General features: G+C 53.0%; 1 protein-coding gene across 11 annotated transcripts; it reads right to left on the bottom strand.

The window, feature by feature from the left end:
- Positions 1-1,632: 1,632 nt before the first annotated feature.
- On the bottom strand, positions 1,633-18,800 carry MIIP (migration and invasion inhibitory protein). Of its 11 annotated transcripts, none has more exons than XM_069544711.1 (11): positions 18,249-18,800; positions 16,307-16,490; positions 15,752-16,087; positions 15,232-15,313; positions 11,928-12,036; positions 11,788-11,840; positions 10,939-11,068; positions 10,693-10,789; positions 9,465-9,599; positions 9,076-9,182; positions 1,633-3,116 (listed from the first exon to the last, which is right to left on the bottom strand). In XM_069544711.1, the coding sequence occupies exons 2-10, from the start codon at positions 16,418-16,420 to the stop codon at positions 9,093-9,095; spliced, it is 1,146 nt and encodes a 381-aa protein (XP_069400812.1). In that variant the 5' UTR covers positions 16,421-16,490; positions 18,249-18,800; the 3' UTR covers positions 1,633-3,116; positions 9,076-9,092. The 11 variants fall into 11 exon arrangements, with proteins under 11 accessions (XP_069400812.1, XP_069400815.1, XP_069400810.1 ...); XM_069544714.1 differs by lacking the exon at positions 18,249-18,800 and adding an exon at positions 17,777-18,234; XM_069544709.1 differs by lacking the exon at positions 1,633-3,116 and adding an exon at positions 6,074-7,300.
- Between the last annotated feature and the right edge of the window lie 268 nt (positions 18,801-19,068).

Below are 19,068 nucleotides of genomic sequence, written 5' to 3' on the forward strand. Positions count from 1 at the left end.
CCCCCAGCCCAGCAAGGCCTCATTGAGAGGCACAGGAAGGTGCAGGCTGAAGCTGGCTCCCTGAAAGCTGGTTTCCAGGGGTGAGGAGGGTCAGGGAGAGTGCATGGCCAGGCAGGGAGGCCAAGGACAAGTCAAGTTTGGGCAATAATCCCTGAAGGAGGAGGCAGATGGAGGCCTGTGTAAACCCCACGCCCACAGCCACTGTCTTCCAGGCTGAGTCCCATACCATCCCACGCCCCCAGACTTTGAACCCAAGGATTCCTGGAAGCCTTAATGGTTTCTAGGCCTCTGAGTCTTCTGCAGAGGCATTCTCACCCACCACCCACCCAACTGTTCCAGGCCTGCAGGCCTACAGGAGCCCATGCCAGCAGGGACACTCAGGCAGAGATCTTCATCAGTCATTCACTGGAGGAAGTCCCTAGAATTTCCCCTCTCACCCTCTCTCAATTCTGTGTTTCAGGCCAGGTGAAACAGACTGCCCCCAAAACAGGACTCCTATTTTGCAATATACAATGAGCCCTTGTTTTCATATAATACTATCTCATATTTATGAAGCACTTACTAAGTGCCAGTTACTGTGCTGAGCATTTCATTACACCACTGTCTCATTTACTCCTCTACACACCCCTGTAATGTAGGTAGCATTACAACCATATATATATTTATTTTATTTATGTATTTTTGGCTGTGCCGGGTCTTCGTTGCTGCGAGGGCATCTCCCCAGTTGCAGAAAGTAGGGGCTGCTCTTTGCTGTGGTGCATGGGCTTCCCATTGCACTTGCACCTCTTGTTGCGGAACACGGGCTCTAGGGCGCCCAGGCCTCAGTCGTTGAGGCATGTGGGCTCAGTAGTTGCTGCTTGTGGACTCAGAGCATGGGTCCAGTGGAGGGTGCTCCTCCGCGCTGCTGGTAGACTTTGGTGAGAGGAGCCAAGGAAGTTTATCTGAGTTCGTTGGGAGTGGGAAGGATGGGCAGCTGGGTCTCCCTCTGGGCTAGGGTCTTCTGATCCTTCTGGGGCAGGAAGGATGCCCCCTGCTCTGCACCGGATCTAGGACCTGGAAAATTCTCAAAGCTCCCTGCTTCCCCTTCCCTCCTGCTGAGATGTCATGGCTCCCAGAGAAGTCTTGTCACCTCGAGAGCTGGGTCCTTCCAGAGTCTTACCTCCCAGTGGGGCCTGGGGATCTCTTGAGTTTCAGGGGCTGAGGGGGCACTTCTAGGGAGGGAGGGAGAAGCCTCATGGCCTCTGGCATCAGACAATGAGGACCTGAGAGAGAACATCTTGTGGTAAGGGCTCAGCCTGGTGCCACGACAGGGGGATGTCCCCAAAGACCACCTAAGCCACTGGCAAGCACCTATATTCATCACTGGGACCAACCTCATGCCACCCCCACCAGCCACAACATGGTCCCTTGGGGCCCAGGCTTCCCCTCCTGACTTCCTGCACAGTCACAGCCCACCACCGTCACACCCTGGAGTGTCAGCCACGGGCAGGGCGCTGGCCGCCACAGCCCCGTGGCTGACTTAAACCCTCTGCATCCCTGTGGGCAAAACCCTCAACCTGGAGAGCTGACCACCAGCACATTCGCTGCACGTGCTCTGAGGCTAGAAGGAAGAAGCAGAGGGAAGAGCCAGTCTTTCAATCAACCAACTTGATACTTTATTCCTGGTTCCTTCTAACCTCCCAGGGGAAGGGGTGAGCCCGACAGAGTGAATGCAGAGAGGGCAGGCCCCTGTGCCCGTTAGAATGACGTTGGTCTCATGACAGGGTGGGGTGGGGGACAGGAAGAGCTGATGACAATCATGAGTCTTATCACCCTCTTCTCAGGCCAGCCCATGGGCAGCCCTCCACCTGTCTAATCTCATGTCCCTCCCTCTCCCTGGGACTATCACCCTATACACATGCTGAAATGAGCCAGAGATGAGGTGAAGTGCCCAAAGTCACACGCTTGTTGTTCAGTCACTCAGTCATGTCTGACTCTTGGTGACACCATGGACTGCAGCACGCCAGGCTTCCCTGTCCATCACCAATTCCCAGAGCTTGCTCAAATTCATGTCCATTGAGTTGGTGATGCCATCCAATCATCTCATCCTCTGTTGTCCCCTTCTCCTCCTGCCTTCAATCTTTCCCAGCATCAGGGTCTTTTCCAATGAGTCAACTCTTCGCTTCAGGTGGCCAAAGTATTAGGAATTTCAGCTTCAACATCAGTCCTTCCAATGAACACCCAGGACTGATCTCCTTTAGGATGAACTGGTTGGATCTCCTTGCAGTCCAAGGGATGCAAGAGCCTTCTCCAACACCACAGTTCAAAAGCATCAATTCTTTGGCACTCAGTTTTCTTTATGGTCCAGCTCACATCTGCACATGACTACTGGAAAAACCATAGCATTGACTAGATGAACCTTTGTTGGCAAAGTGATGTCTCTGCTTTGTAATATGCTGTCTAGACTTTTCACACAGTTGGGAAGCAGGATTTTCTATCCTGCAGCTTTACTGAATCTGTTCATAGTTCAAACAGCCTTTTTGTGGAGGCTTACGGGTTTTCTATATATATTCTATAAATCTGCAAATAGACGGTTTTACTTTTTCCTTTCCAACTCAGATGCCCCAAATGGGAGTTGGAGGGGCTGTCTGATCCCAGTCTCTTTGAAGCCATGCTCTGTGCCCCTCTCCAGGTCCGACTTTCAATGCAGCTCCCCGGTTGGACCAGGTCTGACCCAGAAGACTGGGGCAAGGCAAGTAGGAACTTTGGTTGCAATAAAATGTACATCCTCTGAACGTCAGGATGCTATGCTCAAAAGGTACCTGGAAAAATGATCCGGGAAAATCCTGTGCTTTGTGTTTCTTGGGCCATGAATGGTCTACCTCCACGAGGCTGGAGGAGCAGAAGTGGTCTCTCACCCCATCAAGGAGAACCACCTCCTACAAGGCAGCCAGGAGATGTTTCTGTTCTTTGGGAAGTTGGAAGGGTCCCTTGGAGAGCCAGCTGGGGCTTGTTTGTCTCCACACACTCCCTAATCTTCTCACCAAGGGCCTGGGACCCACGGCTGCTGGTGGTTGAGGAATATGTCACAGCTGTTCCCAGTCATTCCCTACCTCCCATTCAGGAGGCCGGATACCCTACGGGGGTGAAGGAGAAGTTGCTAAGCAAGACCTATGACAGTCTGCCTGGGACACAGGACAACATGGTGTACAGAAAACCAGGAGCAGTCACAGAAGACACCGAGCACCTCTGATGCCATGATCCTGGGACACTCTCCACATCCCCGTGCTGCATGGCCTCCATCTTCCTAACACCTGGGGACTCATTCACTCATTCATCAAACACCTGTTTACTGCATGCCCACCATATGCCACATACCAAGCTAGGCGAGAGCTGAAAGCAAGGCAGGCCCTGCTCCTGCCCTCGAGGAACTTTACAGTTGAGTGTAATGGGATAGGATGGGGACACAGAGGTGGGACCTGACTCAGGTGCCTCTGCCAATCCCGTGGGCTCAGGGGAGGGCTCTGAGGAGCGGACCTGGAAGTTGAGGCCTGAGTAGGAGTTTGGGGGATAGAGAGAGCTTTGAGCAGAGGGAACAGAACAGGGTGGACGAAGGCCCAGGAGAAGCCAACAAGAGCCAGGAAAAAAAAGCTTCAGCAGGGCTGGGGCCTCACCTGGGAGGGATGTGAGCCAGAGAAGAGGGAAGCAGAGGTCAGGCCTTGCTCCAGCATTCTTGCCGGCACTTCTTCCATGTGTGGGCTCTCTAAAGTCCCAGCACAGGGAGGGGGGCTCCGTGGGAAGTGACCTGTTGTCTGGTTCACCAGTGTCCTCAGAGCCTGGCATAGCGCCTAGCACAGGAGCTCGATGTATGTGTGGTGAATGAATGAATGAGAGAACGAATAAGCCAATGGCCAGTGAGAGTTGTGTCTCTGCTGTGACACAGCCAGACTCCCCTGTTCCTATTTCTAAATGATTGACATCAATTCTGGAAGATGCCAGTGATCTTCAGACTTCCCAACCTGGAGATCCAGCGAAGGGACTGGGACTCGCCAGGGGGCGTGACTTTGAAATCCGATGTGGGGCCTAGAACCTTCCAACAGCATTATCGACTCAATGGTCTGAGCAAAGTCCAAGAGACAGTGAAGGACAGGGAAGCCTGGCGTGCTGCAGTCCATGGGGTCACAAAGAGTTGGACACGATTGAGCAACTAAACAACAAAAAAGATGATCTTGCTTTTTTCTTTTGGGATTTATGCCAACAATGACACTATTATTAAGCATATAAGGTGTCCAACCACAAGAGTCCTTTGGGTTGGAGAAATGAAAGCATCCTTCCCATTGCCTTTAGGGACTTTCCATGTGGTTCAGTGGTAAAGAATCCGCCTGCCAATCCAGGACACCTGGGTTAGATCCCTGGGTTGGGAAGATTCCTTGGAGAAGGAAATGCCAACCCACTCCAGTATTCCTGCCTGGGAAATCCCATGGACAGAAGATCCTGGCGGCTACAGTCCATGGGGTCACAAAGAATCAGACACAACTGAGTACATGACACCTCTCCTCTCCCATCACCTTCACGACACAAGTGGGAGATCAGGCTAGAGGGAAAAGCCAAATCCTGAAATACAGTTTAGCCACTACTTTTGAGAAAACAGGAAGAAAAAACAAAGTTCCAACTAAGAGAAAAATACCACCTCTGCTTAAATTCTAGCAGGGGAGAGGGAGACACTAAAGCAATGAACCTTATGGGTAGTAATTTAGTAACATATAAAGGGGACTTCCTTGGCAGTCCAGGGGTTCATACTTCCACGGTAGGCGGTGTGAGTTCGATCCCTAGTCGGGGAACTAAAATCCTGCATGCTGCACAGCACGGCATGGCCAAAAAAAATTTTTTAAAGGAACACACACACGGGCTGGGATGTAGTACAGGGAAGTGCAGTGTGTGATGGGGCAGATGCATCAGAGGGGTCCAGGGGTTCAGGGAAGGCCCTGGTGAAAGAAGAGACTCTCCAGCTGAGATGCACACCTGGAAGGGGTAGAGGAAGGGGGACAAGAAGAGATCTGGACACCCCCTAGGGAGGGAGGGACAGCCTGGAAGAATCAGGAATGGCTTGCCTGTTCATGCGAGGGCAGGTGACCGTGGTGGGGTGCAGGTGAGTGAGGCAGAGCTGGAGACGTGATGCTCTGTGTAGGGCCTCTCTCCCTGTGATCTTCATCCTTGAGGTCCCTCAGGTTTGAAAAAGCCTGTTCCCCAGCCTGCTCATTCAGAGTGGATCTGGAGTGGCTGCGTGGGCAAGACAGAAGCCAGAAACCTTCTAAATGTTCAAAGGAACAGTCCTTCCAGAGAAACCACTGGCCCTCATGACTTAATGGCCTAGCACTGCAGTCTGGACTTTTATGGGAGAGAAATATTTCTATCTCATTCAAGCTGTTGCTCTTCTGGGTTGGCTAAACTTAGAAGTGGAGCTCAGCTGTCTATGTTGTCATTTTGTTTGACAGAAGGTTTCCAGATTCTCTTCTGCCTCCGGCCAAAGAATTTCTAACAAAACCGCTGACTCCCACAGGCGCTGACTCCCACAGGCTATTCTTTTTAAATGATTTGATTACTGAATTTCTTAACTTTTGCACCAGATGAGTACCTTACTTGCCTCACTCTAATGTCTAACTCTGGGTTTCAAGGTGGCATAATGTCCAAGCTTGTGCTTAATTTTTTTTAGATTATGATTTGCTTATTTATTTGGCTGCGTTGGGTCTTAGTTGTGATACACAGGATCTTTATTGCATTATGCAGAATCTTTTCATTGCACCCTTCGGGCTCAGCAGTTGCAGCTGTCGGGCTTGGTTAGCCCTTGGCATGTGGAATCTTAGTTCCCCGACCAAAGCAGATTCTCCACCACCATGGAAGTCCCACAGGCTTTCTTGAATTAAAATCACATGTGGGAAAACAAGAACAACAACAACAACAAAAATCCAACTCAAAACTGGGCAAAGGACTTGAATAGACATTCCTCCAAGTAAGATAGACAAATGGCCTCTAAGCCCATCATCACTAACCATCATCAGGGAAACGCAATCAAAACTACAATAAACAAGATACGTCACACCCATTGGGATGGCTATTATTTAAAAAAAAAGGGGGGGGGCAGAAAATAACTGTTAGTGAGGATGTGGAGAAATTGGAACCCTTATGCACCGCCAGTGGGAATGGAAAATGGTGTAGCGGCTCCTCTGAAAACAGTATCACAGGTCCTCAAAACAGTAAACACAGAATGACCCTACGATCCAGCAATTCCTCTTCTAGGTTTACACCCTAAAGAATTGAAAGTAGGGATTCAAAGAGACATTTGTACACTCATGCTCACAACAGTATTATATACAATAACAAAAGGTGGAAGTGACTCAAAGGCACATCAGCAGATGGATGAACAAGATGTGGTCCATCCATACAACAAAATACTTTGCAGTCTTAAAAAAGGCAGGAAATTCCGACACTTTACAACATAAACCTCGAGGACATTATGCTAAATGGAAGGAGCTGAAAAAGGGACAAAAAGACAAATACTGCATGATTCCACTCGGATGAGGTAACCTAGTCAAATTCATAGAGATGCAAAAGAATGATGGTTGCCAGAAGCTGGGAGGTGGGGATGGAGAATGAGTGGTTAATTGGAGCTCTGCTCAGATGATAGAGAATCTGCCTGCAGTGCAGGAGACCTGGGTTCAATCCCTGGGTCAGGAAAATCCCCTGGAGAAGGGAAGGGCACCCCACTCCAGTATTCTTGCCTGGAGAATTCCATGTATAGAGGAGCCTGGCAGGCTACAGTCCATGGGGTAGCAGAGTCAGACACAACGGAGCGACTAACACTTTTAATTTCCCTTTCCAGTTTCATAAGAAGAAAATTCTGGGGATGGTTGGTGGTGAAAGTTGCAAAAAGTATAAATGGACTTTAGGGCCACTCAATTGCAAATATAAGTGGTAAACTTGTGTCTTTGTTTTTTTTGGCTGCAGTAGACTTTTGTTGCTGCACGCAGGCTTTCCCTAGATGTGGCAAGCGGGGGCTACTCTGCTGCGGTGCTCAGGCTTCTCCTTGCAGTGGCTTCTCCTGTGGCAGGGCATGGGCTCCATGCTGCGGCAGCTTCAGTCGTTGCAACTCCCAGGCTCTAGAGTACAGGCTCAGTAGTTGTGGTGCATGGATTTACTTGCTCCAAGGGATGTGGAATCTTCCAGGAGCAGGGATCGAACGATGACCCCTGTACTGGCAGGCAGATTCTCATCCACTAGACCACCAGAGGGGCTTCCCAAGCACTAGTGGTAAAGAACCTGTCTGCCAAAGCAAGAGACGTAAGAGATGTGGGTTTGACCCCCAGGTCGGGAAGATCCCCTGGAGGAGGGCCTGGCAACCTACTCCAGTATTCTTGCCTGGAGAATCCCAGGGGCAGAGGAGCCTGCCAGGCTACAGTCCGTGGGGTCACAAAGTCAGACACAACTGAAGCGACTTATGTTTTATACAACTGAAAATAAATTTTTAAAAAATTAATTTAAAAAAATTACGTGTGGAAGAGACTTCATTTCTTCAGGTACTGGAATCAAGTGACAAGCCATGACCCACTGCTCAAAGTGCCCACAGACACATATGCATGATCACAGAGACATCTGGACTTGAGAGTCTCTGGAAAGGATATGTGCTGGCCAGGTAGCCCTGTGCCCACCACTCCCAGTCACTTTACCTGCCTGTCTATGGAAGCACTGGAGGTTGGAACTCCAGATGGAGTGAGGGAAGACTCAGGTGAGAGTTTGTATTGCCTGTTATTGTTGCCAATGGCCTGGGAAGTCTGTGTGTCCGTCTTGCAGGGAAAGAGCTGGTGAAGTCATGACGTGGAGGACAGTAACACTCACCCAGTACACCATGCGCCCCTTCATGTCCTGACTCCATGTGACTAGTTCTGTCCAATGTACCACAAGCAAAAGTGACCTGTGTCATTTCTGGGCTGAAGCCACTGGTGGAGCCACCATTGGTCTGGGTCCCCGAAAAACAATGTCAAAATAGAGGCCCCACTGTGAACCATGACGACCAGGTAGTGTGAGCAAGTCAGCAAGAAATAGGTCTTTATGTCAGACTACTGTAATCTGGGAGTTAATTTGTTGCTGCAGCACAACCTCGTTTATCCTAATACATGTGCTGTGACTGGTGGGAAAGGTTTTCTCAGCTTCACAAGCTCCAGGTGGGAGCCACAGACCACAGCCCTAGTTCCACCCCTCTAAGCTAGAAACCTCAGAAAAAGCACATGCCTTCCCCGGGCTTAGGTTCCCCAGCTATTCCATTTTTATCCTACAAATTAGAAAGTTCATATTATTCAACATATAGGGGGAAAGACAGACGCTGCTTACTAATTCAGGAGGGCAGAGGTGAGCACTTGCCTCTGACTTGAACCTTCCTGGCCTTTTATTTCCCCAGGTGTCCCTGCTGGGGCTCTGAATCATCCATGGTTTCTAGGGTTGGGCTTGAGATGGAAATAAAGGAGCCACGGGACCCAGGAACTTTAAGAGCATTCCTTTATCACTGGACCCCGGTGTCAGGGGTCAAGAAGGAGGGGCTCATTCACTCCCCACTGTCACAGCTTCAGCCTCATCTACAGGGGCCGGCCTGAGACCCCAAGCCCCTTGCTGAGGGGGCCTTTTAATGCTGACCTTGACCCCAGCCTGCTTTGGGGACCCTCACCCCCAAAAGTGCCACACTCAGTGCTGGATCCACTCCACCCGGCACACGCTGTCAGAGGCGTCCTTCCCCAGATGAGGAGGGCCAGGCTGAGGCCAGGGCACCTCTGAGATTCTAAGGGCATCGGCAGGACAGACCCGGCACATGTGGGAATCTGGGGCTGCAGGGAGCACTGAGCTTTACTTACAAACGTGTCACAGAATCCCCTCACCCCAACCCCAGGGTCCCCTTCTGTGTCCCCAGGAAGGAGACAGGCCGGGGCCCAGCCTAGGAAGGAAGGTGGGGCCTGAGTCCACCTCCAGCCAAGACTGGGCAAGGCTCCCCTCTCGTGGGCACCCCTGCCAGAGCGGTGAAGCTGAAACGACGGCAGGAGCACTGTTCACCTCCAAGTGGCCAGTCCTCAGGGCTTCAGCTGGGGGGAGCGAGGCCGGGACATGGAGGAGGGTTCGGACCAGATTGGGGTCGGGGGTGGGACCTGCATTGGCACAGCCTAGGGAATGAAGAGAAAGGTCTCAGAGGGGGCCTCTTTGGGATGGGTTCCCTCCATATGCAGCCTCATCCCCTTCTGGATCTCGGACTTGGGGTCAGCTTCCAGGGCATGGTAGGGTAGCCAGTGGGGAGCACTGGAGACTGGAAAGGTGCTGGGGGTCAGGGCCAGGGATATGGGAGCCCACAGAGAGAGGCTTCCAGGTTCTGCGCCCCTCCCCCAGAGACTCTGCAGTCCCCAGGCTGCTCCAAGGTGTCTGCCCCTCCCAGGGCACCCTGGACGTACCAGGTGAGGAGAGCCAGTGGCTGACAGCTTCTGATGGTGGGCCTCAGAGGAGACACTGGACCAGAGGTCCAGGGTCTTGGGAGCTGAGCTCTTCTCAGACTTCGGAGGGATAATGTCCCAGCCCAGCAGGCAGTGCTGTGGAGAGCAAGGGATTAAGGCGCCTGGCTGGGAGCGGGGCTCCCCACTGACCAGACAGGCCCAGGGAGGGGCTGCACCTCTCCTTCCGGACTGGCAGCCTCCTCTTGGGCAGGGCTGTGTCCCCCATGAGGGTGGAGGGACCCCCCGCAAATAATCAGTGTCTCCCATGACTGAGGCTCCCCCAGGGCAGAGGTCTGTGTCCACCACTGTTCCCCCGGGCCTCCCTTTCCTAATCCTGCGGACCCAAACCACAGATGGGTGGAGGGAAGGCTGTGGATGCTGATGGAGCACATCCTGTGTGCCAGGCTCTGCTCCAGGCCCCTAACAAGTACTGACTCACTGACCTGCCCCCCGCTCACCCCATAAGCCTGAGGACAGTACACTGGACCCATTTTACAGATGAGCAAACGGACTTTCCTCAGTACTCCTTCTCCTTGCTTCCACTCCAGCATCCTCGGCCTCAACTGGGAGTGAGTGGGGTCCCCACTGACCCCTGTCCTACCCAGAAGACACAAAGGGTGGCTCTATGGGGGAGGCATCATGGAAGTATAAGACCCCAAGTTCTACCTGGCTGACCATGGAAAAGGCACCTCCCCTCTGCCTCAGTCTCCTCGTCTGTAAATTGGAATAACAGCAGGACCTCTATTCTCTGGAGAAGGAAATGGCAACCCACTCCAGTATTCTTGCCTGGAGAACCCATGGACAGAGGAGTCTGGCAGGCTACAGTCCATGGGGTCGCAAGTGTCGGACACGACTTAGCAACTAAACCACCACCACTGCACTCTCTGTTGCTTGACCCCACAAGATAAACCCCCTGAGGACTGTGCACACGGCACACAAAAGCATGAGAAATCAGACCCTTCTGCATTATGCCAGCTCACGGGCAGACGGGGGGTGGGTGGGGAGCCTGACCTCCATCAGGGAACAGGAACAGCACAGGTGACGTGAGTGGCCCAGTCTGAACTCCAGAGACTGGGGTCCTTGAGCCCAGCGTCACTGTGTGGCTCTGGGACAGTCCTGGCCCTCTCTGGGCCTCAGGACACAACTGAGGACTGGGCCAGACAGGGGGCAGCCCTACCCCCATCCTCACCCGGGGCAGTGCCAGTGTGTCGGAGGCGTCGAAGCTCTTCCGCCGATGGATGCGGTGCCGGTGCGGGGGATCCAGGACGGACAGTGGGATGCCCACCCTGGGGGTGGCGACAGTGGGGGCGCTCCTGCAGGTCTCTCCAGGCTGCGATGCCCAACCTGCCCCCAAGACCATGGGCCCCAGGCTCTGCTCCCCTCTGCCACCGCCCCTGCGACTCCCCTGGGTGTCCTGCCCACTCAGGCCACTCACCTGACCTGCGCTGGCTCCGCCAGGGTCCCTGCACCCCGCTGGGCCCGTGGCTTCCTGCACAGGCGGCAGGGGGTGCCAGGATCCGCAGGCACCAGAAACAGGCGCCGGTTGACACGGTAACAGTAAACGCCTGTGAGACCAGAGAGGAGCAGAAGTCCCTCCTCAGCCAGGGGACCTAGACCCCCTGGACCCCAACCACACAGGCCCACCAGCGCCTGCACAGCCCCAGTGGCCACATTCACAGGCCCGCCCACGTGTACACGGAGTGTGCACACATACACGTGCTCACACACAATGACACTGAGCACCGCTTTCTACTCAAGCATGACACATGCGTGCACACGTGCTGGCATCTTCATACATTCAAGTGTCATCTGTGCACACTCACAGCACTGCTTCATATAGCCACATTTGTGGACATATACGGTGTGTTTATGCTTGTAATCACACACAGTGCACACACATATATGTCCACGTGAACACACCTCACACACGCATATACATTCATGGATACAAACACTATACGTTGCATGTACAAACCCACAACATAGACTCAGATGCTCACGTGACAGCCAGAACCCCCCACCTCAGATGACCCATATGCAGAGAGGAGAGGAAGGGGGCGCGGGGCATGTGGGAAGCAAGGAGGTTGGGGAAGCTGGCAGTGAGTGCACAGGGCTGGCCCTACTCCCCATGAGGCCAAGCCTCAGCTCACCCCCACCCCTTATCCAGGGCTCACCATGCCCTGTCGGGACACCAGGCTCCCTCCCTGAGTCCTCAACACTCAGCTGCTTCCCCAGGCCCCCAGGCCTTGGCTGGGCTCTGGGGTAACCAAGTGTTTACACTCACATTCGTGGTCCTCCTCCACAGCATCACTCTCCTGCAAGCCTAGGAAGTGGGGTCTGTGAGGGCGAGAGGGTGAGCAGGCCAGGACAAGAAGGCGAGCAGGCCTGAGCCTCCCTGCCCACCCTGTGCCTGCCCCTGCTCACTCAGGGCCACTGCAAATACACTCCTCCTTGTTGGCTTCCCGGAACTTCTGCAGCTTCGAGAAGAAGGCCTCAGGCTTGCTGGTGACGGCAAAGGTGTTGTCCAGGGACCCTGGGGGGACAACACACAAAGGAGCTGCTGTGTGGCCAAGACGCAGGGGGTGCTTAGCACTGGCGATCCAGGCCACTGAGTTGCGCACAGACCTGGAGGAGTCCTTCAACTCACGTGACACATGCATACCCAATCGTCTGTGCAAAAAGTATTTCTAGAGCGCCAGCTACAAACCAGACAGTGTTTCACGTGCTGGGGAAAGAACAGCAGCCAGACTAAGCCTCCACCCTTTTGAGGCTTACATTCTAATGCAGCCACAAACCAGTCGCTAAACAAACCTGAGATACCAAGTGGAAAGGCGACACCTATCAGGAAGCAGGAGAGAAAGAGAGTCAGGAAACTGAGCTTGGCTGGCAGAGGGGCCAGAGGGAGCTTCCCTGAGAACGTGACACCTGAGTGGAGACATGATGAGGGAGCCATGGGGACATCCCAGGCAGACAGAGGAGCAAATGCAAAGGCCCTGGGGCAGGTGTGTGCTGGTACACTGGAGTCACACTCAGGAGGTGAAATGCGCAGAGCGGTGAGAGTTGAGGAGATGTGACTGGGAAACCACTGATGGGTTTGGGAACAAGGAGTGATATGATCACATCAGCCATGTGCTTTTAGAGTACTCCTCTTCTGGCTGCAGCAAGGTGAGAAGAAGCAGGCACACCAGTCAGGGGACTACTGCAGGCATCCTGGTGGAGACAAGACGGTGAATTCTAGAAATATGTTGAAGGCAGGGCTACCAGGATGTATGTATGAAAAGGAGAGGAAAAATCAAGGCTGATCTCCAGCTTATGGCCAGAGCTGCCGCCAAGAGATAGGAAAGACTATGGGAGGGTGGACCAAGAGCCGTGGAAGTCAGGACCTTGATTTTGGACCTGAGATTAGTCTAGGACACCTAATGAGCCACGCAGAGAAGAAAGTCAGATACACAAGTCTGGAATTCAGAGCAGCAGCATGGGTTAACTGGGTGAGAAGAGGGCGAGGAGAGTCTTAACACTGACAGGGCCTAGGGAGCTTGGAGGTTGGAACAAGGAAGCCGATCCGGCAGAGGAAACTGGATGGAGCTACCAGGGAAGTGGGGAACAGCCAGGGGATGCCCAGGTTTGGAAGCCAAGGGAAGAAAGAGCTTCGGGGAGGGAAGAGGGAGTGGTCGCTGTGTCCATGCTACTCAGGGCCCAGAAAGTGTGTGGACTGAGAACTCAGCTGGGAGCTGGTAATGCAGTGGTCACAGCTAACCTGGGGTGGTGCAGGGACTAAAGCCTGATTTTAAGAAAAAGTCAGGGAGAGAAACTGGAGATGGTGAATCAAGATGGCCTTTAGAGTTTTATGATAAAGAAAAGCAGAGAACATGGGTATTAACTAGAAACAGGAGGGGAAGTCACAGACTTAATCAGTTCTCATTAATACTCCCAGCTTTACCCCAACCGGATGTGAGATTTGCTAAGCTTTTCAGTCTCTTGGCCCTCAGCCTTCTCATCTGTCAATGGGGACAGTAATAGTATCCACCTGATCAGATGATTGTGAAGAGTCAAGAAGTTAATGGTAGAAAAGCTCTTGGGACAGGGCCCAGCACAGGACAAGTGCTCCGTGAAATCAGTTCTCATTAATACTTCCCAGTGTTCATATGCTGACGGAGCAGAATGATGGTGGAGGGAGGACAGGAGAGAATTACAGGAAGCAAGAGCTTTGGGAATCAAGAAGGAATGGGGCCAAGCACACAAATGCACAGACAGGCTGGAGACAGGAGCTCAGAAAGGAGGAGAGAGGTGCACACGGACACAGGGCAGGAACGAGGCAGGCACCTCTGCTTTCCCAGGGACAGGAAGCAAGGCAGTGAGCTGGCAGACAGGGACCATGTCCCCTCCGCAGGGGTCCAGGAGCCTCACAGAGCCCCCGCCTTGTGGCAGGAACTCAACCTCTCCGAGCATCAGCTTCCTCCTTCATGAAAATGATGATCCAACAGCACAAGCTCTGAAGGCTGTCCACTCACTCCTTCAACCAGTGTTGGTGTGCTGGCCCTGTTCCAGGCTCAAGGAACACAGCAACAAAAAGACAGCCAGGCCCCTGCTCCAACAGAGCTCATGAGCCAGACAAGAAACAAGCAAGCAAGATGATTTCTGAGAATGAATGAACGAAGAACACAAAAGTAGCCAATGCTTACAGGCAAGGATGCAGGGGCGGTGTTCCTCCGACCTTGTGCTCATGCAAGGCACCTAATATTTGAGCTGAGTGCTTGGTGATGAAAAGGAACCCGCAGGTGTGAATCTGGGGAAGTGCATTCAAAAGGGAAGAGGGACTTGCATAGCAGTCCAGTGGTTAAGGCTCCATGCTTCCAAGGCAGGGGGCATGGGTTCAATCCCTGGACGGGGAACTAAGATCCCACATGCTGCACAACACCGCCAAAGCAAAGCAAACAGCAAGTGCAAAGGCAGGTGGCCTTGAGCACACAGCTGGTTCAAGGACCAGCAAGGAGGCCAACGAGGCTGGAGCGAAGAATCAGAAGATAGATGGTTAGAGGTTATGTCAGGGCCAGCAGAAGCCAGATCTCACCTCAGAAGTCTAGATAACGATTTTGGATTTACTCTAAGTGCTAGCTTCCTAGGTGGTGCTAGTGGTAAAGAATCCACCTGCCCAATGCAGGAGACGTAAGAGACCTGGATTTGATCACTGGGTTGGGAAGATCCCCTGGAGGAGGGCATGGCAACCCATTCCAGTATTCTTGTCTGGCGAATCCCATGCACAGAGGAGCCTGGCAGGCTACATGGGGTCGCAAAGAGTGAGGCACAAATGCAGTGACTTAGCGCACACACTAAGTGCTAAGTATTCTGAATGACATGATCTGATTCCCAGGTTTCAAAATTCATTCTGGCTGTTGAGTCAAAAATGGATGATAATGGGGTTGGAAAGAGGCCAGAGGGCATTCAGCCAGGAAGCAACTGAGGTTGCTGGGGGAGAGGGGGAAACGCAAAGAGACGATACACATACAGTTTCCCAGGGCCTGGCACACAATAAATGCCAAAAAAATAAGGCAGCTCTCATTCACGCAACAAACACTCGGCGAACACCATCTCTGTGCTTTTCACTGTGCCAAGGGCCGAGGCAGGAGACGTGGTACTGAAGATGCTCCCACCTGGTGGGGGCTCAGGCAGGTGCATAAGCAAGCTAGGGCCCCCACCCCCAATTTCCAGGCCCTGGGGAGGGCCACACCTGCAATCCAGTCATAGCCCAGGTAGGGTCTCAGGCGCCAGCTCTTCTCAGGCACTGGAGACTCCTTTTTGGTCACTCTTGGCTGAGAAGGGAGGCAAAGAGAGACAAGGTTGTGCCAGCAGGCCCGGCCCAAAGGAGGCCCCACCTTGAGGGGAGGAAAGGGGCTATGTCTTAACTTACACCCTGACGTAGGCCCCAGGGTTCAGCTGAGGGCTTGGGGGCTGGAAGATAAGAGTTTGACCCCCCACTCCCCCCACCATGTGTGACTGTGAACAAGTCTGTCCTCTGAACCTCGGTCTTCCCATCTGCACAATGGGGCTGGTCACCTTCTTCCCAAAGTGCTCTCTGAAAAACTAATGGCCACAACTTATCAAGCACTCAGGCTGAGCAGGACACGACTCACAGCACCTCCCAGGAGTCTCTCACCCTGGAAGGGAAGCTGCCTGTGAGTGCATCTGTCAGAGGAGAAACTGAGGTTCAAGGAAGCCCCATCAATGGCTGCCCCACTCTCCCACATTACCTTGGACAACTTGCCCTGTTGAGCCAAGATGGACCTCAGAGCCTGGGCCTCCTGGGCTCCTGGACTGTCCAGCTCTGCTGAAAGCTCTGGGTCATTTGAGTCTGAGATGGCCAGTAAGGGAGCTGAGTGGGGCCTCGGTGGGCCCAGGGTCTCCTGGTGTAGGCATTTGGCAGGTAGGAGAGAGTTCATCCCAGAGCTGGCCTCGCCAGGCCAGTACCTATCACAGGGGTCACCAGGGTGGGCATCTTGTAGGCAAGAGGCTCTCGAGGCAACTGAGGACATCTCTTGGGACGATGGCACCTCCGAGTCATAGCTGCTGCTCGAGTCCAGGCTCGACTGGAACAGAGAGGCTTGGTCACCAGCCACCCACCCGCTCCTCATCCTTGCTCAGCCTCTGCAGTGTCCCAGGCCATACCTTCCCACACTGGAACTCACTCAGTTTTCTCATCATCAGTAAAATGGGCACACTGCGTAAGAGGACCTGGAAGACCTGGATTCTGGCCTGAGGGTTAGGCAGCCCCTCTCTCACCCCTGGGACTTGGCCAAGTTGCTTACCCCTGAGGCTGCCTTGGCCACGGACCGCCGCACAGCATCCTGCCCCACCCACAGTTGCCTCAGGAGCTCCAGGTTGAGCTGCCGCAGCTGGACTAAGTCCCTGGTCTCCACCATCCTGGGCTTTCCACGACAGAGGTCACCGACTCCCAGACCACAGACTGCCCTCAGGGCTGGGTTCTCCTACCTGAAGCCAAGACAGAGAGCAAGACAGCACTGAGGAGGCTACCTTCGGAGCAAGAGTCAAATCCCCATTCTGATATTCCCTAACTGGGAAACCTTGGGCAAGTTAATTAACCTCTCTATGCCTTAGTTTCCTCACCTGCCAAACAGACGATAATGCCATCAACCTCATAAAACTGTTGTAAGGACTAAAGGAGGTAATGCATATTATATTGGTGGTCCAGTGGTAAAAGACTCCACACTTCCAATGCAAGGGGCATGGACGGGTTCGATCCCTGGTCAGAAAACTAAGATGCCACACTCAGACCCGCCAAAATATTTTTTAATTAAAAGAAAATCTTAGTCCAATACCTGGCACACACAAAGAGCACTCAATAAATTCTTATTATTGTTAAACTAGCCAGAGCATGTTTCCTGACATGTCAAAAGAGATTAATCTCTCCCCTTTAACAACCTTAACTATGAAATTATGACTAGTTTAATTTGTAGAAATCAACCCTGAATATTCATTGGAAGGACTGATGCTGAAGCTCCAATATTTTGGCCACCTGATGCGAAGAGCTGACTCACTAGAAAAGACCCTGATGCTTGGAAAGATTGAAGGCAGGAGAAGGATGAGATGGTTGGATGGCATTACCGACTCAATGGACGTGAATTTGAGCAAACTCTGGGAGATGGTGAAGGACAGAAAAACCTGGCGTGCTGCAGTCCATGGGGTCACAAAGAGTCAGACATGAATGAGCGACTGAACAACACCACCTTAGTTTATAGCGGACAATTAGGGCAAGTCTACAAATGTAAAACATTATAACTTTCAGATTCAACACAAATCAGATTTCTGAAGGGACTCATCCTTCTCTTCCGCCCTCCCTTCTTTTTTTTTTTTTTTAAACAAATGAAGTTCAGAGAAATTAAAATACTAGCCCCAAGTCACACTGCTTGTAGTGGCATAGCCAGGATTTGAACCCAAATCTGGCTCCAGGGTCCATGGTTATTGACAACCTTTCCCCAAACAGTGTGGAGGGGGGCCTAGGAAGCCACCTCCTCATTCTCCAGCCTTTGGCCTCCCAGGGATCTGGGCTCAAGGACACTCTGATGCCTCTGGAAGAGATTTCAGCCGATTAGGTGAAGAGGCTTCATCTTCTCTCTTGAGCTCCAAGCCCAGATTCCTCCAACTAGAACTTCAGCCTCCCCCAGTACACACAATCCCTTTCTAACACTGGGTCCAGTCAGACACCCTGCTCTCAAAAACCCTGCCCTGACCCCAGCCCTTCCACCCATACTCCTCACCTGTGGACCACACATATCGGGGCCCCCTCCTCAAGGCCCGGCTGCAAGGGCTAAAGCAGAGAGACCCGCCCCCCACATACACCCACACAGGGAAGGGAAAATAGTGGAGATACGAGTACAGTGGTGGGTGGTGCAGACAAGTGGGGAAGACAGTCTGATCCCGGTCCCCGCCCTCATCTGACTGAACGACATTGTCGCACAGCGTTAAAGAGAGAAAACCTCCGGCTCTGGAGGCTCTCTGGAAAGCTATAGCTGCGCCTAGGCGCCGGGAAGGCAACGTTCAAAAGAGACACACACTGAGGCAGCGGCAGTGCAGCGGAACACAAGGGCGGGAGGTCCCCTCCCGGGAATGGGAGACTCAGCCTCCCTCTTCTTTCCCATCACCGGACCAGGACGCTCCGTGGAAGTGCACGTGGAGCAATCCGTCCAACCACTCCTCTCCAACCCCGGGGCCTGCCACTTCCGCACTCACCGCTGGCAAGTCGGGGAATCAAGCTGCCTGTTGCAGCCAGCGCTGCCGAGAGTTCCGCCAGGCCCACCTAACGCGTCACCAACTGGGGGCGGGGCCTGATCCGGGCGCCCTGATTGGCCAGACGTGGGGCGGAGCCGAGACGCTCCTGGGAGCCGTTACTTCGCATCAGAAGCAGCAGGCGCAACATTGGGGCGGGGCTCAATGCTGATTGGTCAATTCCGAGACCCTGGTTCGATCGTCAGAATGCGGCGGGCGTCTTCTGGAACCCAGAAGATGGGCTCCGATTGGTCCGGATAAGGCCTCAGTCTCTTTCTCGTTTGGTTGCGGAAGTTTTAGCTTCTCGACCCGGGAGGGTAAGCGGCGGCCAGCGACTCATGCTTTCATGTACTTATCTTGCCAATAGGCACTATACTAATAAGCACTTCAGTTCAGTCCCTCAGTCGTGTCCGACTCTTTGCGACCCTATGGACTGCAGCACGCCAGGATTCCCTGTCGATCACCAGCTACCGGAGCTTGTTCCAACTCGTGTCCGTCGAGTTGGTGATGCCATCCAACCACCTCATCCTCTGTCGTCCCCTTCTCCTCCTGCCTTCAATCTTTCCCAGCATCAGGGTCTTTCCAGTGAGTCAGTTCTTCGCATCAGGTGGCCAAAGTATTGGAGTTTCAGCTTCAGCATCAGTCCTTCCAATGAATTTCAGGGTTGCTTTCCTTTAGGATTGACTGGTTTGATCTCCATGCAGTCCAAGGGACTCTCGAGAGCCTTCTCCAACATTACAGTTTAAAAGCATTAATTCTTCAGTGCTCAGCTTTCTTTATGGTC

The sequence above is a fragment of the Ovis canadensis genome, chromosome 12 (assembly GCF_042477335.2).
Source record: "Ovis canadensis isolate MfBH-ARS-UI-01 breed Bighorn chromosome 12, ARS-UI_OviCan_v2, whole genome shotgun sequence".
Classification (NCBI taxonomy): domain Eukaryota; kingdom Metazoa; phylum Chordata; class Mammalia; order Artiodactyla; family Bovidae; genus Ovis; species Ovis canadensis.

Bases quoted from the DNA above. Each gene is read 5' to 3' on its own strand.
- MIIP (XM_069544711.1), bottom strand. From the start codon at position 16,420: ATGGTGGAGACCAGGGACTTAGTCCAGCTGCGGCAGCTCAACCTGGAG. The intron at 16,088-16,306 runs GTAAGCAACTTG...TCTCTGTTCCAG, and splicing joins TGGCCAAGGCAGCCTCAGGG to TCGAGCCTGGACTCGAGCAG. The intron at 11,069-11,787 runs GTGAGTGTAAAC...CTGGTCTCACAG, and splicing joins TGTGGAGGAGGACCACGAAT to GCGTTTACTGTTACCGTGTC.